The sequence below is a fragment of the Mercenaria mercenaria genome, chromosome 17, assembly GCF_021730395.1.
Source record: "Mercenaria mercenaria strain notata chromosome 17, MADL_Memer_1, whole genome shotgun sequence".
Lineage (NCBI taxonomy): Eukaryota > Metazoa > Mollusca > Bivalvia > Venerida > Veneridae > Mercenaria > Mercenaria mercenaria.
The window spans coordinates 6,884,117-6,908,410 of NC_069377.1; the positions used below are offsets into that span (position 1 = coordinate 6,884,117).

Sequence of the window (24,294 nt, forward strand, 5' to 3'; positions counted from 1 at the left end):
TAACCTAGAGACAACTTTGATATCACCCTGCCACGCTGCTTGCAGCAGTAACTGATGTGAAGCCTCTGTACTTCTCTCTACAGATTCCAGCAGTATAGACAGTAAAGAAACTAAACTCACCAATAATCTAGAAACAACTTTGATATCACCCTGCCACGCTGCTTGCAGCAGTAACTGATGTGAAGCCTCTGTACTTCTCTCTACAGATTCCAGCAGTATAGACAGTAAAGAAACTAAACTCACCAATAATCTAGAAACAACTTTGATATCACCCTGCCACGCTGCTTGCAGCAGTAACTGATGTGAAGCCTCCGTACTTCTCTCTACAGATTCCAGCAGTATAGAGTAAAGAAACTAAACTCACCAATAATCTAGAAACAACTTTGATATCACCCTGCCAGCTGCTTGCAGCAGTAACTGATGTGAAGCCTCCGTACTTTCTCTACGTCAGCAGTATAACTAAGAACTAACTCACATCGAAACATTGTTCACTGCACTGCTGCAGCAAAACTGATGTGAGCCTGTATTCTCTACGTTCCAGCATATGACAGTAAGAACTAAACTCACCAATAATCTAGAAACACTTTGATATCACCCTGCCACGCTGCTTGCAGCAGTAACTGATGTGATGCCTCCGTACTTCTCTCTACAGATTCCAGCAGTATAGACCTTATAGAGGGTGAGGCAACCTCTACAGCAGTGTGACCTTCATAATTGCGTAGTGTAATATCGGCACCATGTCTTAACAGCAGTTGCACAATCTGAAAAAAAAAAGCAGTAAAAATAGAGACAGTATAAAAATCTCATATTAAAAGCTCCTTTGGTTACAATCATTGTGCCCACATTTTTGATAATTAATGTTAAGTTTTGTTATTACGTATTTTGATAATATTACTCATATTTGTTTTGTTGCATAATGAATACCACAGAGAAAATATATAGAACATCTTTTATATCTCCCTTTAATAGTCTGAAGAGTATATGTTCATATGCAACATCTAAAGTAGTGCTATTCCAGTCATGTAATTATGCATATTCTCTATTTGGATAGTGCTTCATTTATTTTTAATATAAAATTTAAAGCATTCATTATGGAATCATAAATCTGATACCCAAATTAAATATGTGCCGTGCCATGGGAAAACCAACATAGTGGCTTTGCAACCAGCATGGATCCAGACCAGCCTGCTAATCCGCGCAGTCTGGTCAGGATCCATGCTGTTCGCTAACAGTTTCTCTAATAGCAATAGGCTTTGAAAGCGAACAGCATGGATCCTGACCAGACTGCGCGGATGCGCAGGCTGGTCTGGATCCATGCTGGTCGCAGAGCCACTATGTTGGTTTTTCCATGGCACGGCTCATATTATTAACAACCATTTCACTTGTTTAGATTACAACAAATCAATGAGATTTTCTACAAACTGAAACAAAAATTCATGAAATGCATCACCACAAATCATTAAAATTTCATTAAGTATTGATATTATAAAATTTCATATTGTGTAAAACAATCTTTTTCCAAGACAAATAAGCAGGCATTTTTTATGTAATTTCTTGACATTAACATAAAAGCACTTACTTCTGAATCCCTTTTACCAAAAAATTTATAAAAAATCCACAATTCAAGAATGCTTAGTGTAAAATTATTAATTACTGATCATCAAAATAGATAAAATATTATATAATTTAAAAAAAGAATTAAAAAGTATATCTTGGAACAGTTGATTCCTCACTTTCTCAGTGATGACTGCTTACGACCATCTCGACCAAAGATCGAGTTAAGATATACTGAACAAAGAAACTGTGTACTTTCATAACATTGGCAATATTCCATCTTTGTGCTGAACTTGTAACAAGATATTCCTTTAAAGATTACTGCAATTTTTGTCATAAGCATGAAAGAAACACTTCAATTAGTCAAATATATTATCAACTGTATGAAAAAAGTAAACTTTGGATATTAGAAGACACTTTATTGACTCTGTGATATAATAAATATATGATCGGAGAAATTTTTTCTGTCAGAATAAAATGTCAGTTTGGAAGCAAACAAAGCATTTTTACCACACCTGCTATTATCAAAGGAAAATGACCAATAATGCTATTAACAGTTCTTTTTGGAGCAAATCGATTACTAAAAATTACATGTTAAGAGTTTTTTTCATTTGTAACACAAGACAATTAGCACAAATGAATTTATTGGTGTTTCAGACAAAGCAATTCTCACAGAACTGACTGGGCAATTGCTTATCCACCTATGCGAGAAAACCAAGTTTTTGAACTCGAAATAAGAACAATTTTAACAGTACTGGTAATGAATTGAAAAATATGATGAATATTGACTCTATATATAAATTATCTTCATACTATTATATTCATACCATTTGTTTTTAAGTAACTTTTTTGTGCAAGGTAAGAGTAAATTATGCTATATTATGCTTTACTGAAAAAAAAAGATAAATGTACACTGGGCATCAGTAAAAAAAGATAAATGTACACCGGGCATCGGTAAAAAAAGATAAATGTACACTGGACATCAGTAAAAAAAGATAAATGTACACCAGGCATCGGTAAAAAAAGATAAATGTACACTGGACATCAGTAAAAAAAGATAAATGTACACTGGGCATCAGTAAAAAAAGATAAATGTACACCGGGCATCAGTAAAAACAGATAAATGTACACCGGGCATCAGTAAAAAAAGATAAATGTACACTGGGCATCAGTAAAAAAAGATAAATGTACACCAGGCCTCCGTAGCAAAGTGATCTTTAAATCACTTGCGCTGCATCAATATGGGGCCAAAACTTTGCTTGGGGTGTAGACTTTTTTCATTTTAGGACGCCATCTAACTGTCTTACAGAAGGTTGGCGGGTTTGCCCTGATGACAGCCCGTGTTTGAAATAACGCCCAGAGGGGTACCTGAGGTCTTTCTCCACCCTCAGAAGCTGGTGAGTGGCCATATGACATTTAACCTTTATCATGCTGGACATGATTGATTCTGCCTTTGCAACCAGTGTAGATCATGATCAGCCTGCACATCTGTGCAGTTTGATCAAGATCTGCACTGTTTGCCAATCAGTCAGTATCTTTTTTTGGTAAACACCCCTTTTAACAGTTTTATTTATTTATTTCAGTTTTACGGCGCACCAACACAGTATAGGTTATATGGCGCAGGACTACAAATTTAATGGTACTGTCCAAACTGAAAGATTGTCCAGTCCATTTTAGAAATATACCAGGGTAAGGCCTATAATTGTGTCAGTGTGACTTTAAACCCAACAAAAGAACGTAAAAAACGAAATTAGGTCTTTAAATGTCTCTCTAATTTCATACAATTTTGTGGGTTTTAAATTTTGATATACTGTGATAAACCCTATGACCCTTGTCAAAAACTGAATATTGATCCGGGCATATATAATCTCCTAATAAAATATGGATAAAAACTTAATAAACTTTACAACCGAATAACTGCTTACTGAGGCAATTTTGAAAAACTGACCTAGAAATGTAATTCTGGGGTGGACATTTTAGTAGTTAAATGGAATTTAATTCAGTAATTGTTATAATTTGCACTAACAAATTTTATGCAACTGTATATAATGCTTGGGTATTTTATTACTATTGTCTGATAATATAACCTAATTTCATAATGACCCTTGCCATTTTTGTTAGTCTTTTTCTATGTGTTTTTGGAAATGTCTGGTTTATTTAGATAGATATACCAGTAGAAATTTTTTACTTGTTAAATTAACTTAAAACTGTGATAGCAACATACCTTTAATGACTATTTTTTCATGTGATTTTTCAAATCTACTTATTCAAAAATATATTTGATTTTAAACAATTTAAATGCACATTTACTGGATATTTCATAATATGGAATGCAACTGCTAATTGCACAATAAAGAAATGTTTGAAAGAAGCAGACAAACTGCCACTAAAATTAACCATTTTTTTCAATATAGGACACATTCAGGGCCAAATAAAATTAAGCAAAATCTTTCTTGTTATCCACAAAACTGAAAAAAATACTAGAAACAAGAGATCACAGAGTGTTCCAAATTTCAAGACTTATTGACGAGCTCAAGGTCAAATTTTCATTTCCGTACACAACACTGTGCATGTGGTCCAAATTCGAAAGCTGTAGCTTGAGAAATGTGAAAGTAGGTCACTAGATCAATTTCAAGGACAGAGTTCTTTGTACACAAAACTATGCATGTGCATCAAGTTTGAAGGCTGTAGTTTGAGAAATTTGAAAGTAGGTCACTAGGTCAATCTTAAGGTCAAAGTTTATTTCGGTACACAAAACTATGCAAGTGGTCCAAATTTGAAGGCTGTAGCTTGTGAAATATGAAAGTAGGTCACTAGGTCCAAATCAAGGTCAAATTTCACTTCAGAACACAAATCTATGCATGTGGTCCAAATTTGAAGCCAGGCCCTGTACCTTCAAAAATGTGAAAGTAGGTCACTAGGTCAATGTCAAGGTCAAAGTTTGTTTCGGTACACAATCCTATGCATGTGGTCTAAATTTGAAGCCTGTAGCTACAGAAATGTGAAAGTAGGTCACTAGGTCAAAATCAAGGTCAAATTTCATTTTGGAACACGAAACTATGCATGTGGTCCAAATTTGAAGCCTGTACCTTCAAAAATGTACAAGTAGGTCACTAGGTCAATGTCAAGGTCAAAGTTTTTTTCAGTGCACAAAACTATGCATGTGGTCCAAATTTGAAAGCTGTAGTTACAGAAATGTGAAAGTAGGTCACTAGGTCAAAATCAAGGTCAACTCATGTCAAGGTTCATCTTGCCACTCAAATCCATACATGTGGTCCAAATTTGAATGTTGTAGGTTATTGACAAGAAGATTTGAAAAGCTTTTCCCTATATAAGTCTACATGAACCATGTGACCCTAGGGGAATAATTTCAATAATCTTAGTAGAGAACCACTAGATGATGTCACATACAAAATATCAAAGCCCTAGGCCCTGTGGTTTTGGACAAAAGGTTTTTCAATTTTTTTCCCTATATAAGTCTATATAAACAATGTGACCCCCTGGGTGGGGCCATATTTGACCCTAGGGGGATAATTTGAATAAACTTGGTAGAGAACCACTAGATGATGCTTCATTACAAATATCAAAGCCCTAGGCTTTGTGGTTTGGACAAGAAGATTTTCAAGCCAAGTTTTTCCCTATATAAGTCTATATAAACCATGTGACCCCCGGGGCGGGGCTATATTTGACCCCAGGGAAATAATTTGAATCTTCTTGGTAGAGGACCACTAGATGATGCTACATACCAAATATCAAAGCCCTAGGCTCTGTGGTTTTGGACAAGAAGATTTTCAAAGTTTTTCCCTATATAAATCTATGTAAATTATAAAAATAAACAAAGGGCCATAACTCACTCAAAAATTGTTGTACCAGTCTGATTTTCAGGGGGACACAACTAGGGTACAAATACATCATTCTGACAAAGTTTGGTCAAAATCCCCCTAGTAGTCTCTGAGGAGATGCGATAACGAGAAATTGTTAACGGACGGACGGATGGAAGGACGACGGACCACGGACGCAGAGTGATTTGAACAAAATCAAAATACCACATTATCTATTATATAACAAGGATGCCAATCTGTCACAATAAATGCCCACCACAGCAAATTAGTTCAGACTTTTAAAACACTCTACTAATTGAGAAAACTAGTTTTCAATTTATTTTCTCAATTCCGACTAATTCAAGGACCATAACTCAAGCAAAGACTATCCAACTGGTTATTGAACTTGGCCACAATAATATGCCCATAAATATTCTAGCTAAGTTTGGTGAATATTGGATAGGAACTGCTTTACCAATGGTCAATTTTTGCAACTTTAAGTAATTCAAGGGCCATAACTCAAGAGCAACTGCAACAATACAGATATATATCGACTTTAGCTGACTTATTATGCCCATTATCATTGTGACCCAGTTTGGTGAACACTGGATAAGAACTGCTCAGGTTAAAGGGCGAGACTGTCAATTTTTGCAATTTTGAGTAATTCAAGGACTGCAAGTCCAGAGAGACTTTGAGGATCCTGTTGGTTAATAAACCCTGCCAAAATATAATGTCCATATATAATTGTGCCCAAGTTTCGTGAACAAAGGATAAGAGCTGCTCGGCAACATTTGTGCATGCCTGCCTGTCTGCTGCATCTGAGGTTCCCATAAGTATGTCATGCAAAATTACTTAATCTATTGAAGCTTGACTCTGTTAAAGGACAGCACAATATCATTTTGATGAGGGACTGTCTGTGTTTACTTAACTTAAAACATAAAATATTATTTCAAAGACCCTTTACATCCGTCTAAAACAAGACATACACAAAGCCCACTCTGATACAATGACAAAAGAAAATGCCTGACTCATCATTATACTGACAATTATTAACATTTAGGTTCAATATTTTATCAATATTTATATGTTTGTACAGACCTGGTTAGGCCTTTAAATCTTCTCAGAAGGGGTGAAAAGGACCAACAGCCAACTTAACCACATGAAATAACTTTCCACTTTTAATAAATAATGCATGGACAAACCAATCATAGTTACTTAAGTATTTGTATTTGGTTCATGAAATTTTTTTACATAAGTAAACCTTTTGTACCTAATGTTTTGAGTGCTTGTGTAAAATAAAAACAAAGATGACCATATGGAACTATTCCAAGTGTCATTTGGCTGCAAGCCACTGACCATGCCATACAGTGTATTAATCATTTTTGTCTCCTATTTTGGCTTACTGACATTCAGATAATCTCGACTGCTAATACAGAAGCTCAGGCCTAATTGATAGAGCATCCATTCCTACCTACACTGCTCTGATTCAGTAACATTGTTTCTTATCAAAGTTTGAAGTTACATTTGCCTTAGTGGACACCTGTATTAAGTAGCCAATTGCCAAAAGCAGCCAGAGTCAGCTTACTTCCCAAATGGACTTTTTGTTCTACTTTCAACTTGTCTTAAACAGCCACACTGTTTTACTCCCTGGACTGGCTGTTAATTACAGATTTGACTGTAATGTCATAAAACTTTAACTGTAATGTCATAAAACTTTGACTGTAATGTCATGAAACTTTGACTGTAGTGTCATAAAACTTTAATTGTAATGTCATAAAACTTTGACTTAATATCATAAAAGTTAACAGTTTCTGTAATGTCATAAAACTTTCAGTGTTATTTCATAAATCTTTAACTTTTACCTGTAATGTCACAAAACTTTGACTTAATGTCATAAAACTTGGACTGTAATGTCATAAAATTTTGACTGTATTATCATAAAACATAAACGCAAGTTTACAATAGTAAGATAAAAATTTTTTATACAGTGAAACATATATAACTGGCTCTAAACATCAAAGGCCCGAGTGCTCAAACTTGCTCAAGTCCTTCATGTGGTTTGCAGCCCATTTTTCTCAACCCTTCCCGTGCTAAATTTCTATAATTAACTTGTCCGTATTTCAACTGGATTACCATTAACGTTTTAAAGGGGTACTTACCAAAAATATATTGACTGAATGGCGAACAGTGCAGATCTTGATCAGACTGCATGGATGTGCAGGCTGATCATGATCTACACTGGTCGCAAAGGTAGAATCAATTGTGTCCAGCATGCTTCGTATGTTTGGATTGTTTGAAACCCTAGTGACAGGTACTTTACTGTATGGTTGTTATAAAAAGTATATACATGTACTTTGATAAATAAACAACAAAGAAAATGGACGTCTGCTCTGTAGGCTTAACAGAAATTTCAATCAAATCTTGTCTCAAAGTGTAATAAACATCTTTTCAAAAAACATCACATGGAAAAAATAGCTATACCACTCTAGATTTGAATTTAATGACAGGTGTCTTCTTGCACAAAAAATATCTGCAGTAATTTTCATACTGAATTTGTTCCATAATTAGCTGTTATTATCATAATTTGAAATTAAATTTTGAAACTGATACTGAGAAAATACAAAGTAACTGCTTGATTTTGGATAATTTTCTTCTCTAATTGGGTTTTATTGACCAAAATTCAGAATAATTATCTACTTCACAAAATAGTTAAGTAAACAAATGCAGAAAATTTTTCGGTGACAGTTGTTGATCTGCCCCCGACAGACAAAGACATGGCACCCTGCCAACGGAGATCTTTGTGTATCAGCTGATCAGAGTTTATTGATCTATTGATTACAAGACATTTAAATGGTGCAGGTGAAATTGTCGGCAAATTACATTGAGATCATTGTAATACAAAGACGTGACACATTCGAGACTTCTGTAATCAATCCTCAATAAAATAAGAAAACTGCTACTGTATCTGTTACATAGAAAGTGGGTCGTGTATCGCTGACGTAAAATAAAATGGGCTTGAAATATCAAAACAATTATATTTTCCCATTTCATTAAAAAAAACACATAGACAAACAAAAGAGAATTTAGACTTGCACTTTTAAATATGAAAAAAAAAAAAGAAAAAAAAAATTTTTATTAGTAGTACTAAAAATTACAGAGCATTGCAAAAGTTATTAACAGAGTTCCTTTGACTTTAAAATTTATGTAAAAGACGGATGAAACAATTGTTCCAGTAGATGTAATGCATAAGTACATACATGTACTTAGACAAACACTACTTTTAATGAACTTTTACAGAGCCATAAAGGGAGATAATCAAAACAATAGATTTAATAAAACTTTTTATCTTCATCAATCTTCAAACCTTTGACAATTATCAGAGAAAACAATTATTGGAAATAGGATTTAACAAGAAATTAATCATAACATAAAATGTGGCAGTCCCATTTTAAACAAAATCTTTTTGAGGCACTTCATGTTCTGGTTAAGGTACATGTGTAAATGTAGCTAATCTCGCACACAGTTTTCAGTAAAATGTACTGAGAATGCCGAAATCGCAAACTGAGAATACATAATTTTCCGTCTGTCATTTCCGGTCCACTACCTTAAAATTAAGAACTGATAAATTAGCAAAATCTAGAATGACTCTTATGCTGTTCTGCAATGTATTGACACAATTATTTTTTACCCATGTTGGTACACAATGTAATTATATCCTTCATAAACTAAAAAGATGATATCTGACACTCCTACATTCAATTTATAATGACTGAAGTAATTAAATTGCACTGTATTATGTATTTTATCTTTTAACTAAACAAAACTTTTTTGAACTATTTCTTTATCCTTTTAAATTCATCTGTAATTGTGGTTTTCTGTTGTGAAGGAATAAAACCACAAAATGGAATAATTCCAGTTTAAATATTAAAGATGGCATACTTTTAGACTTGAAATTTAGCTCTACAAACATATCTAAAGGAATAAATTTTTTATTCTGCTGAATGCCTATTTTATTCATCTAAATTTCTGACAACCAATCAACCCACTTAATGAGACATAGTGAGTTCAGACACCATTCTCAGAATGCAGCTTTTATCATTGGTCAACTTTGTTTTGTTTTATTTGGGTTTAACGCCATTTTTCAACAGTATTTCAGTTATATAACAACCAGTTAACCTAACCAGTGTTCCTGGATTATGTACCAGTGCAAACCTGTTCTCTGCAAGTAACTGCCAACTTCCCCACATGAATCAGAGGTGGAGGACGAATGATTTCAGACACAATGTCTTTTATCAAATTGTCAAAAAGAATATACAGCCAGCCCGAGGATCCAAATTATGACATGTGATCGTCCGTTAATCGGCGCCTCTCCATTGGCAACTGGGAATTGGTTTACCAAATTTTCAACATATTTTATTATATAATACCAATCAGTACCTAACAGTTTCGATCTTCAGTTGAAATCTTGCGTAATCCTTGTTTGAGTGATTTAGACACATGTTTTTCAAATTGTAAAAGAATATTGGCCAACGAGTATAATATTAGTCTGAATCTGTTTCACCTTCTCTTTTTTATCACTAATCTGTCAAGGAACTTGGTATCCTCTATAAATTTCAGATGATATTTTGTAGTTTACACAATAGCATAACCTAGATATAGGCGATGTCTGACAATGTGACCACTATATCTGCAATGTCTGACAATGTGAACACTATAGATATGCAATGTCTGACAATGTGATCTCTATAGATTTGCAATATCTGACAATGTGACCACTACAGATATGCAATGTCTGACAACGTGAACACTATTGATATGCAATGTCTGACAATGTGATCTCTATAGATTTGCAATATCTGACAATGTGACCACTACAGATATGCAATGTCTGACAATGTGAACACTATAGATATGCAATGTTCGACAATGTGACCACTACAGATATGCAATGTCTGACAATGTGAACACTATAGATATGCAATGTTCGACAATGTGACCATTAGAGCTTTGCAATGTCTAACAATGTGATCACTATGAATATGCAATGTCTGACAATGTGAACACTATAGACAACTAGAGATGCTTTTGAGAAAAGCGCATGTCTCCCACAACTGCCTAATCATCTAAATAGTAAGTCAGTCTTTATATACTGTTTACTTAATCCACATGTGCATGGGCTTTCTTGACAACAAAAGGACGCCTATACTACTAGTAGTATAGGCAACGATTTGGGGGCAAAACTGCGCAAGAAAACTGAGTGTTTTGGGTAATTTAAGGGCCATAATTCTGAAGTGCCTAGGCCGATTTGTCTATTTATCGAACTTGGCCGAGCATTTACTGGCAGACACATTTTGTTGAAGTTTGGTGAAGATCGGATGAGAAATGTTCGACTTAGAGTGCGGACAAGCTTTGTGACAGACACACACACAGACAGACAGACACACTGGAGTAAATCAATATGTCTCCCACACCACTGTGTGGTGGGAGACAGAATTATGCAATGTCTAACAATGTGACCACTACAGATATGTGAAACCTGTCAATGTGACCAACTGTGCCACATCAAATTTGCATGCATTAGCTTGAATACTGAGGCTCTGTACAGCTATACTATGACAAATCACAGCACATTATCTCGCTTCTATCCTTATATTCAGTTATAGCAGTTTCCTGCTTAGGCAACAAAATGTATCAGGAATAATTACATTCACTAGTGTAGTGTAGTGAAAATCAAGTTTCATAGATGTTTTTTACATTCCAATTTTACCTTAGCATGTCCCCTTTTGGCAGCCCAGATAAGAGGCGTGTTACCCGTCTTCTTGTCTTTCACATCAATACTAACTACATAGTCACTCCTGTTCCTGTGTAGGAAATTTTCTATCTTCTCGTATATTCCATCCTGAAAATATCACTGGTTGTTACAGTGAATAATAATCAATGGTTCTGAATAAACAAATACTAAGAGTATAAAGATATGTTTTTGCCTGAAAAATGAAGTTCCTCCCATGAATCTGAGTTTTGCTCGGTTTTAAGTCACACTGACAGGTCACAATTTTTCAGAGATTGAAGAAGGCTCCAGGCGCCCCTCAATGCATCACTTTAGCCATGAGCAGACACTACCGACCTTAGGAAGCATGCTGGATCACTTTCCTATGTGATAATCCAAGCAAGGTTTGAAAACACAGACGGGAGGGTGTATGCCAGAGTGACTGTTTCAAACAAAAGAAGGAGGAACTGACAGGAGCATCTGTGTTAAAATCAGTAAATAGGAAGCTGATAGCCTTTATTTATTTATTTATTTGGGTTTTACGGCGCACCAAGGAAGCTGATAGAAGTTTGAGCTGATAGAAGTTTGAAGTTATTACAACTTCCAACACTTGTAATCATGGTCATCAAACCATTTTGACCTTTTGTTAATTTCTTAATCTCTGAAAAAGTCACAAGTTTGGTAGAATAAAAATTGGTTTAAATCAGGGCCTAATCAAGTCTGCATAATATCCAGTTACCCAATTAATATAGATTTTTTTTCAGGATCACATGAAATTTGATATACCATTTCTGTGCCCTATTTTATTTATTCTTTCAGCAGCGTAATCAAATCTCAGATCTGATCAAGAAGGGATACACATTGACCCAGAGTTGTTCACCTGAACTAAATGTACATGTACCATTGCTAGAAACCTGAACTTAACTTCTAAAAATGCCACTCTGCTGAATAAAATATAATAGTGGAAACAGGTTTCAAGCCATGAACTTCTTTGAAATGCTGGGAAAATGCATGACAGAGAACAATTCTAGTCTGTGGACCAAAGTTTAACAAAGCATGTACTGTCAATTATGCCGATACCTAAACTGAAGAACCGTGAATAAATGTTGCTGTTTTAAAGGATATGCTTGTCTGTCAGTGCAGTTATAATAACTGGCATGACCCCCATGTCCCCTCATCCATGTCTATAATTTGTTTCGGGAGTTGAAAATGCAGCATTTCAATGTGTTGTGATGTTCAAACAGTCATTTCCATTTTCCCAAAGACTTTTATTTTTAGTTTCCGAAATAAAAGTTACGCTTACCCTAGCTGCTGCTATAAATAGCTCCTCAAGATCCGAGCCTGCCTTGCCAAGGAGCTGTGTGGCGATGTCATAATATTTGATGCCAGCAGACGACACCCTAGGAACCCCTTGGTTCCTGTTGTTATTTCTATTATTATTGGTGGTTGCCATGGTAACACTGGCATTATAGAAACCGTCGGATCCTGACTCAGGATCAATGTTTGGGTTCTCTGGCATTGTTGCATCAGGACAACCACCATAGCCGTAGAAATGCAAGGACTTCCCTACTGTCTCCAACAAGTCTGAAAACATATGAAACGTAACTATTACCTTGCACTGTTATAACAATAGGTCATCTCAATTCAAACATCATCACATCTTGTGATCTGTACACGGAAATATGCCGTGATGTTTCTATCTGGCTATCAAGTGTACCAAATCAAATGGTGTACCAGGCGAAATCCGGGTACACCATTATGGAATGTAAAAGTGTGACACTAAGACATTAACCCGCTGACTGAAACAGGGTATGAGGAAATATAAAATGGAGAACCTTCTAATCTTTTCTGTGTGTGTACACAATAAAAATGTTTTACAAACCAATTACTCACCCATTCTGTGCAAAAATTAACTGCATACCTCCTGTGTATTAATTATGCTTTTAAAGTCCAAAACAAAAATCATAAATCTACAATTCCATATCAAAAGGGTGAGGCATGCCCAAAATATGTTAATCAAGATAATTAGAAAATGCATTTTAACTCATTTAAACACTATATACATATCATTTTCTTTAACACAAGACTGATTTTAACCTAAAATGTTTCTTATTTTGTGTCATTTTTCTCATTAGCCCTGTTTTAACATTGACACCTTGCATTCTCAAAATATTTCTTCAATGAACCTTACTTGTTTAGTTCTAACTTATCTCCTTTAACAAGAACAATGTATTCTACTGATATATCTGCCACTGGTATCTTGTTTACGCTATTCCATTTATTTACAAACTTAACAAATCAATAGGTAATAATAAGTTCTCTATAATTATGTCATCAATTATTTTTCAACGATTTTTTTGAAAGGCTGAATAGTGTATGAATATAATACACCGTTATTTGTGTCCTTCAAGGTTGCGTCACAAGGACTTTCTTGCTTACGAGAGTTATAAATTTTTTCATCATTCTGTGCTAGATAACATGTGTACAACATTTTCTATTAAGATATTTAGTCGAATTTTAACAAGAGCAGTGGGGTTTTCTTCTTCGCACTTCCATTATGATTTATACGTTATTGCTTTAAATCTATTAACTGCTTCTGTCTGGGGCAGTTAAACCTGCCCAAGCGGCCATCTGTATTAAACAGCCACTTGCCATTAAACAGTCAACTTTCAAACTTCCTATATTGTCTTTTTGTTCTATTTTCAACTTTCAATCAGCTAACTGATTGTGTCAGGAGTCCCTTGACTGGCTGCTTCATACAGGTTTGACTATATTCCGAATGGAAAAGATTTATTACTGAAACTTCCAACTGGAATGGAAGACCTTGGCAATTTCCACTTGAATACGGTTCTAACCCCATACTGTTTCAAAGATTACAAGAGATTTGGAAAAAAAACTAAGAAGGAAGTTTTGTGTAGAAAGCGTCCTTTTCTTACAGGTGAACCAATCATATCAACTACTCAATATCTATACCAGGTATATGTTTCATAATCGAGAGGTTAATGTCTTTCACTTTTCAGGCATTCATATCCTCCTTTATATTAAATATTGATAATCAATGTGTGCTCTGTCAAAATTCATTTCAAATAACGTATAGTCATACACATTTAAAGGCTCATAATGCACATTTGCTTATAATGTGGCTGCCAAAATTATTATTATCAACATAAAATATATAAATTTCTTGTTAAATCCTATTTTCAGTAATTGTTTTATCTAATATTGGTCAAAGGTTTGAATACTAATAAACATAGTAGGAAGTTCTATCAAATACATTGTGTCTGATTACCTCCCTTTATGGTTCTAGCTTTATAAATTCATGTACAGTATTGAACGTATTCTTTTCTGACCATGTAATTATGCATAAAATCTATTTCGATCGCTGTTACAACTGTTTTAACACAAAAGTTTAAGCATTATAGGACTTTAAAATGTACATGTAAAACTTAAATCTGATGTCTTAAAAACATGTAGATGTTCTCGATTTAAGTCATCAAACACACTTTGTGCAAATACTTCATTTTTTAGATACAGATTTATTATTAGGAAGTGTTCAGTCATGTACAAGTTTGAAATCACAACCCTTCTAATACTGTGAAATCATTAATATTCATGTAAAATCATTAATATTCATTTGAAATCTACAATAATCTATTCATAATTATGAAATTATTGATATTCATGGGGAACTAATTTTCATGGTTGTTTTGCATTGTTATATTTTCTGTTCCTTTGGGATCATGCAGTACACTCATTTTTACTGTTAATTTAGCCAGTACGTGCTAGCCTAGGTGGGCATGAGGGGTGTTGCACATTTCATTACCTCTCATGAACAAACTCTATCATACTGAATTTGCTATTACGTTGCTTGGTTGCGCTCTATGCTTAAAAAGGATTTGTTTCACAGATTTAATTGTTAATCCAAGAAATTTAATCTCATCGAATCAATACAATTCCAATTCATTTTATCGACAACAGCTGAAATCCATGAATTTATACATTCATTTATCATATGTTTGACATCGCAGGAGTGAAAATAAAACCATTACATAAATATAATAATACACTAGTGTAAGAAAGCTTTGATGCTGACGTTGTTTTAAGTAGTAAGGTAGGGAGACTTTACTTGGTCTGTTATAGGTATAGAAATGCGAAATTTTGATGCATCAGCCAGAAAAGCTTACATGTGATAAAAGGAATAATTTTATTATATTTGAGTTTTTCCACATCGAATCTATAAAACTTGTTGAATAAATTCAATATGAAAAGACACTCATGTAATATCCTCTATGAGATAGCCGTTATGGGCAAAACCACAAAATGTTATACCCACAAAATGAAATGATCTTACAGTAAATAATCTTTTGGTACAAAAAGTATAATTTTTTCTATGTACATCTGAATGCAATTGCAATATGAGTTGATCAATAGAAAACCATGTCAGTTCAGGGAGAAAATATCTCATAAAATCTCCATCAAAAACCTGCCCTGCTCAAAACAAATCAATTACACTTTAATAAGACCAATATGGACCATGGATCAATAGGAAATTTGTAAAATGGTCTGGAAATGATTTGTTGATTCAGTGACTGATTACAGTTTCAAGTTAGGTATTTAAAATGACATTTGAGCTGTGCCATGAAAAAAACCAACATAGTGGCTTTGCGACCAGCATGGATCCAGACCAGCCTGCCGCATCCACGCAGTCTGGTCAGGATCCATGCTGTTCACTTTCAAAGCCTATTGCAATTAGAACAACTGTTAGCAAACAGCATGGATCCTGACCAGACTGTGCAGATACGCAGGCTGTCTGGATCCATGCTGGTCGCAAAGCCACTATGTTGGTTTTCTCATGACGTGGCTCATTTTCATAATGATTTTACAAAAATAATGATCATTTAAGAGTTAGGTCCAGGTTTTGAAAAAAACAAGAGCTGTCGGATGACAGCGCGCTCGACTATTCGAAGAATTGATTGAAGAATGGGGTCAAAATATTTCCATAGATTTTCAGACTAAACAAAAAAATGGATTAAACAAAAAATGTTCCTGTATTTGTGGATTTTGATTAGTCTTGCACTAAATGGCAATGTGTGACCATGATTGCAAATATGTTAAGTTATATGTTAGGCAGAACATGGACTTATATGAAAAATTTAACTAATTTCTAAGTCCAAAAAGGGCCATAATTCAGTCAAAATAGTTGACAGAGTTATGTACTCTTGCCTACAGATGGAAATCATGTTGATAAACTAGTGTTAAAAGTTTCAAAGCCACAGTTCAAACAGTTTTGACAAAACGCTGACTTGTAAGAAAAATTGAACAAATTTCAAAGTCCAAAAAGGGCCATAATTCAGTCAAAATAATTGTCAGAGTTATGTACTCTTGCCTACAGATGGAAATCATAATGATAAACAAGTGTTTAAAGTTTAAAAGCCATATGTCAAATAGTCTTGACAAAATTTGGACATTTACAAAACAGAACCAATTTCCAAGTTCAAAAAGGGCCATAATTCAGCCAAAAAAGATGAGAGAGTTACGTACTCTTGCCTATTGACAGAGACTATTATACTGAACAAGATATAAAAGTTTCAAAGCCATATGTCAAACACTTTACACAAAATATAAACTGGTACGAAAAACTTAACCTAGATTTCTAAGTCTAAAGGGGCCATAATTCAGTCAAAATGCTTGATGGAGTTATGTACTCTTGCCTACAACTGGACATGGTGATGGTAAACAAGTGTTGAAAGTTTCATAGCTTTATCTCAAAAGACTTTGTCAAAATATGAACTGGTACGAAAAACTTAACCAAGATTTCTAAGTCAAAAGGGGCCATAATTCAGTCAAAATGCTTGACAGAGTTATGTACTCTTGCCTATAACTGGACATGGTGATGGTTAACAAGTGTTGAAAGTTTCAAAGCTTTATCTCAAAAGACTTTGTCAAAATGTGGACTGGTACGAAAAACTTAACCAAGATTTCTAAGTCAAAAAGGGGCCATAATTCAACCAAAATGCTTGATGGAGTTATGTACTCTTGCCTACAACTGAACATGGTGATGGTAAACAAGTGTTGAAAGTTTCAAAGCTTTATCTCAAAAGACTTTGTCAAAATATGAACTGGTACGAAAAACTTAACCAAGATTTCTAAGTCAAAAGGGGTCATAATTCAGTCAAAATGCTTGACAGAGTTATGTACTCTTGCCTATAACTGGACATGGTGATGGTAAACAAGTGTTGAAAGTTTCAAAGCTTTATCTCAAAAGACTTTGTCAAAATGTGGACTGGTACGAAAAACTTAACCAGGGTGTGACGCCGACGCCGACGCCAACGCCGACGCCGACACCGACGCCGACGCCGTGGTGAGTAGGATAGCTCTACTTATTCTTCGAATAGTCGAGCTAAAAATTGAACATTGCCATGTCATAGAAAGAAAGAGTTGTTTTACATGAAAATTAAACAGCATATAAAACATATATATAAGTCTACAAAAGCATTGTCAATTTGCTCACATATACAATGTGTCTGAAAAGGGACTGCATGAAAGGGCCATACTTCTGGACAGTTAAACACCTTTAAACACTCACCATTTTTAAATAACTGTTAGACGTCTTTGTTTCTGATGCAACTGCAATAATGTCCCAGTGACAACTTTTGAGAATATTTAAGTATCCAATGCTACAGGACAGTAAGGTAAATCATGCACTAGACAGGTGGATTGTTGGTAAAAATGTTGTTTCTTTACCAAACATTTCTATGATTTGGTGATACACTGCTAAACCTTAAGTTTTTTTAAGGCAGTAATACCCTAATTATTTTCAATTTAATTTGCAAGTGTTGAGCACAAGTTTGTATAAATGCCTGGGAAATCATGAGGGCATAAATGGGAGCTGTTCAGGATATTTCAGACCCCATGTAAGATGTTACTACCAAAGACTTAAAAACATAGCTGTCAAAAACATTAAGCAAATTAATACAGACTTAAAAAGTAAATATTTAACTAAAGGATAATAATGATATTTATGTATATTTAAAGTAACAATGTCTATTTAAATGCCTCAGTCACAAAACGGTACAAGACCGCCAATTTAGAATCCTTACATCTCTGTACAATCATAGTGTTTCACAGGACCTACCAGCCCCGTATAATCTTTAGAGGATGCAATCATAGGATATCTGTACCCACATCACAGACAAGTCATGCGATGCTCGCATGGAGCCTGGCCGTACCTAGTATGGTGCTCGTGGGTTTGTACGGCGCTTCATTCTGTACCACGCCTCGAGAGTACACAATCCCTAACCGGGGTACAATTAATAATGGGTAAAAAATCCAAGAACAGTAACAGATTGTTGTTACAATTTTCTATACAAGTGACATAAAATTTATAGCTTCAAATCCCTACAGAGTGAGTTAAATCAAATCTCAAATCCAGAACTCTCACAATATTCAAGACATCTGATCTTGTAGAATAATTTATCACATTCATTTGTGCATGATTATTAATTACACTCAGCTATAATCAACAAATACAACTACCGGTAGTTCATGAAATATGCAATACATAATATATTGTTTGTAATGTGGTTATCAGCATGCAAACAAATTCATAACATGAAATGAAGCCTTAACACAATACATTATTTAAATTTTATCTATTTATGAACAAATTTACCTTTCAATGCTCAACTCCTCTCGCCTGATAACACTTTAAATTATGTAATGACATTTTACAAACTTAATTTAGCTGGTTACCTTTAAATCAACTAATCAACCAAAGCAAATGATTCAATGTCAAGCAGAAAAATTCTGTTTTATATTTGCATATTTGAAAATAATTTCATCATAAATATTACCCGACTGTACAACATGACAGCACTAGAAGAACTTTCAATATTTTGATTTTGTCCGTCTTAATGTAACGATCAGCTGTTCTACGTCTATGTTTTGACCCGATATTTCCCTTGGCCACGTTCCAAGTCCTTCGATTGACATGACCGAATGACAAAAGCAAACAAAGAAAAATGGGATTTAAATCCTACTTTAAGCTTTCAAAAAGATTACAAAACAACACAAAGAAGTAGATTTAACCCTACAAAAACAGAAAAGAAAACATTTTTACTCACAAGCCCATGAGCTTTGCTTATTTCATTTGTCTTTTCAACTTGTTGAAGAGGCAATAACGATAAGCCTCGTAAATTATTTTATATAGATAACTTAATATAATCAAATAACAGTTTAACCATCCAATTCATGGGCAAATAAAATTCAGAAGTTTCTCTTAAATGCTTGTCAAGTTTGATGATAAAAAATACTACAAGTCTATGCCATTTGGACAGCTTCTTTGATGGACTGTAACCATATTTATCTAAAATTCTTATATTGCACATGTATAATGTGAATATTAAAGGCATTTTGTCATTAATATAATTATCAAGTTATTCAAAAGGGGTAAGCTGGCAAATGAGAATTCATTACTTTTCAAACCAGTATTTTTAACCCTTAGCATGCTGGACACAACTGATTCTGCCTTTACGCAGTGTATATCATGATCAGCCTGCACGGTTCGCCATTTAGTCAGTATCTTTTGGTGAGCATCCCTTTTAACAGTCAATGGTACTGTCCACATTGCAAGATGGACAAGTTCATTATAGGAATTTAGCAGGGTAAGGGTTAATGTTCTTCTCATGCAACTCATAACTTCTACTCATAAAGCAGTGGAAGAACACGATGCAGTTGCCTTCACTGATGAAAAAAAATCAACAGCTTTCTGTCAGCACCAGAAGAAAGGAGTTCAATGCCTTACATCACTCAGTCTTTCATAAAGAAATGCTTTGAAAGGAATGGATACCTTAGGATGCTAAGTTTGCCTAAAGCTATGCTCAAACATTATATATCAAATTAATTCATGCATTTCCTCTGGCATAGGCAAAAATTACCCTGAGCTACCAGAATAAACAGAGAAACTCAAAATCTTTTAAAAAAGTATAATATTATGGACCATCAATTTTAAACAATGACCATCAACGCACAAAAGGTTAATGCTTGATGACTCATCTGAACACATTTTAGATTCATTAATATTTCACGGTGCTACTCCAAAAGACTAAACAAAAGATCTTCTTACAGTCTGATCACTACAAGACATCAATTTAAAAGCTTTGGAATATGAATAATTCAATTCTCATCAATGTTTCATCATCTGTTTGGCTATTTTAGAACAAAATTTCACTTTCTTTGCCATCAGATTTTACGTTTTAAGAAGAACGTGCCAGCAAATATTGCCAACGAACATGCCAGCTAGGAGCGAAAGGAGGGCATTCTTTTTAAAGTAAACATGTAATTGATTGTATGACAATAATGATAAATAAAATTTTGTATCAAAACAAGGCAGGGGGGTATGTTTGGGTGTATTATCAGTGAGGTCACTGGTACAAGGTGCATTAACTGGTACAGATACATGCAGATATTTTGAGACACATGTACCACTTACTTTAGTTTTCAAAATATTCATTAGGGCCATATTACTGTTTTTTCGCTCATTTGAGTACCATTGATCTTTCTGATAAGGTGAAAGTCACTTAAACAAAATCTAAGTAAACCAGAGTCAAACATAACTTAGTAAAAACTAGAAATACATTCTGCATGCCCACGGGCAGAATGTCTAGCCCGCCAGCACCTTTGGCCTCTAAGTGTGACCTTGACCTTAGACCTAGGAACCTGGTTCTTGCACATGACACTCCATCTCATAATGGTGAACATTCATGCCAAGTTACATCAAAATCCCACCATGCATGAAGAAAAATTGGACTGACGCACGCACACACGGACGCACGCACGCACATACACCGACCCGTCAAAAGTGATGACTATATCGAGCTCAATGCAAGCGGGCTCGACAAAATCTTCAAGGCTGAGGTCTAACTCATGAAAATTCCATGAAAATATGATTTCTTGAGTGTTTACAATGGTTTTCTATGATTTGTCTCAGTGACCTAGTTTTAAAATGTGGCCTCTAGCATGTTGGTAAGGATTTTCAATGATTTGATGTACAGAACCAGTTTTTGACCCTAGATGACCTAGCTTTTAACATTGCCAAAGTGATATAAAGTCAAACATTCTTGCCATGTTTCATCATAGATCAGATAAAAAATATGGCCTCTAGAGGATAAACACTATTTTTCTCTAAGTTCTGACCTACTAACCTTATTTCTAATTTGAGATGACCCAATTTTAAACTAAACCTAGATGCTATAAAGATAGATATTCCTATTGGATGTCATGCAAATCTAGTAATAAATGGGGCATCTTGCACACTGATGTTTTTCTACAATTTGGCATTTTGGCTTAGGTTTTGTTCCCAGATGACCCAAATTAAAACATTAAATGACCTGGAATTGATAAAGAAAATCAGTCTAGCAAAATTTCTTTTAAACAAAGTAGAAAATACGACATTCGGAGTGTTAGCAAGGTTTTCTCTACGATCTGACCTCTACATCTAGTTATTAATCGCACATGACCCAGTTAAATGCTGAACCTACATTTCGTAAAAACAAACGATAGACACTTGATAATCTGAGTTTCATGTAGATTAAATAGAAAATCTGGCCTCTAGAGTTTTAAAAAAAGGTTATTTTTATGATCTGTCCTACTGTTAACTAGGTATTTCTATGATCTGACCTGGGGACTTCATCCAAGGCAAAAATTCCAACCAAATTTCATTATGACTAGACCTCTAGAGATTTTAGTACTTGGTTCAGATGTGTCAGCTCAAAAACTGTCAGCTCACGCATGGAAGCCGTTCCTTATATCCAAAAACGATACCATTTCTACATTTAGTACAGCATGCACTGTGGCAGGTTCCACATGTCTCAAACAAAACATGTATGTCAACATTCTTAATGACACACTCTGATACTAGCCGTCAACTTTCAATACATAATATCATTTTACCTTGACCAACTTTTGATATCAAATGGAATCTAAAAGATACCGCTTATCATGCATGCATTGTAGAAAATTTTGATAAAGAAGAATAAAAGAATTTTTAATGTTTTGCTTACATGTGCAGAGATATATTTGTAACTTATGTAAAAGTCAAACTAAGTCCCGGATCTGTATGTATAAATAAACTGATTAACGAAAAATTCTTATTTTTGTTTTGTAAATTTAAGTTGAGAACAAATGCATTCCTAAGTTACCTAATACTGTGAAATTATTTAATTTCCTTGGTAAAAAAATTTCATGGTATTGCTGAAAATGGCTATTTCATAGGGATATGAATACACGAATTTCCAGGTAAAAGAACTGGAATTTTTATTGTTTACTTAATTAGGCATTTAATTTTGTGGACTAACACAACTAGGAAATCAACGAAAAAAAAGTCCTCCACAGATATCACATCAAACAATGTCAATTTAAATGGTCGTAACTGTGTCTAAAATTGACTTGTATATATAAACTAGTCAATACCCTCTCCCGAGCTGAACAATAAACGGGCACAGTGGCTAATAGCACTTCTGGCACCTCACTCAATGCTAACAACTTTTTCCATTGAGGTGCAAACATTATAGCTATCAGTGCAGAGAAGAAAGTGAAAAAGATTTTATGTAAGAACTTACGTCATATATCTGTAGTACATGTGGTTCACAAGTTGTCTTTTGATCATTGTCATATCTCCATGGGAGTGTCATAAAGGTTTTTAAACAGAAAAGAAGAAATCCTACTTCAAAGAGTTACAAAGAGAGACAACTAATATTTATAGCTGAAGCATAAAGCATGTTTTATTTTAAGGTCAAAACTGAAAGAAGCACTGGTAGGTTCACTTTGCAATCATAAGAACTGAACTGGTTGGTTGTTTTGTACTGCACTCCAAAATGGTGTTGAATATGAGATTCAAACATATTTGTTTGTTTTTTTTCCCATTTAAACCACCAAAATAGGGTTACTACAAAATGAAACTAACAGCCCACTGGAAATTACACTGTAATCAAATTTCTGCATTGATATGTCTTTTGCCAGTTTTGAAAAGAAACAAAATTGTTTACAAAAATTATGGCTTTCCAACTAATAAATTTTAATTTTTTTTAATCATACAGGGGATAAAAATTTGTTAGAATTTAATACAAGACTTAGTGTTTTAAAGATCTATAAAAGTTTACCATTTTAATGACTGTCCAACAAGAATCTCTGATACTCCATTATGAAATGTACAAGGAACTACTGAAGTAGAGCTGATGGGACAAGAGAAATCAATAAGTGATCATGATACTTTACCTAGATCAATACCCGTTCTTGTAGTGAGTCATTTATGTCATTTATATACCTTTTTAACCCTTACCCTGCTATATTTCTAAAATGGACTGGCAGAATCACTTGCCACCAGCAGTCTAAGGGTTAAGGTGGCAGTCTACTGTGCCATAATACTTAAAACTTAAACTCATACTTAAATTTTCAAATGCCTTCCTTAAAAAATATCCCTTGTGACAAAGTCTGCTAAAACGTAAATTCTACTTACTGAAATTTTGAGCAAAATACTCCATTTTAATATTCCATCTTAAATTATTATATATTTTTCAGCAAATATAGAGAACATAAAAATTATTTTAAACTGCAAAAAATCCCCTTCAGATCTAGTAAACTACTTAAGTTAAGATTAGTTTTTCAACGCCATTTATCTTTAACCTTAGTCCTTTGTTACACATTTATTATAGTAATTCAAAATGTTATATGAATAGAAAACGACTAAAAATACAACACTTTAAAAATGAGTAATTGTACCTAGACAAGACATTGATAATAATGAGCTTTAATAACAATGCTTTTACATGCAGTGAAAATTACTGCTTTCTAAAAACAAAAGCTGTCCATAAGCCAGCCAAGCTCGACTACTCAACAGCTTCCGAGTTGGACAGGTACAATTTGGCGAGTCTTATGTAAAACTGATTATTAACAATTTATTACCAATTAAAATTTAATTATGGCAATGACAACAATCTGCATGCAAAACTTCAACCAAATTTTCTTTGTCAAACAAGGGCCACAATTTGTATTAAATTCAACCATGAGTTCTCTAACTTGGTTATGTAAGTGATGACAGGATGTCTTGTTGTGCGAAGTTTCAATCGAAAATACGTAGTTGCTACTGAAATACAG

The 24,294-nt window shown here is 34.3% G+C and overlaps 1 protein-coding gene across 1 annotated transcript in view; it reads right to left on the reverse strand.

Annotated features, from left to right (window-relative positions):
- The window catches only part of LOC123535613 (serine-rich adhesin for platelets-like), a 47,912-nt gene extending 34,632 nt beyond the window's left edge, over positions 1–13,280 (reverse strand). The window contains exons 1-4 of the mRNA XM_053528889.1: positions 13,036–13,280; positions 12,446–12,726; positions 11,143–11,274; positions 633–761 (exon numbers count right to left, since the gene is read on the reverse strand). Coding sequence (XP_053384864.1) covers positions 633–761; positions 11,143–11,274; positions 12,446–12,726; positions 13,036–13,039 — 546 coding nt within the window. The 5' untranslated portion in view covers positions 13,040–13,280. The remainder of the gene's footprint in view (positions 1–632; positions 762–11,142; positions 11,275–12,445; positions 12,727–13,035) is intronic.
- Between the last annotated feature and the right edge of the window lie 11,014 nt (positions 13,281–24,294).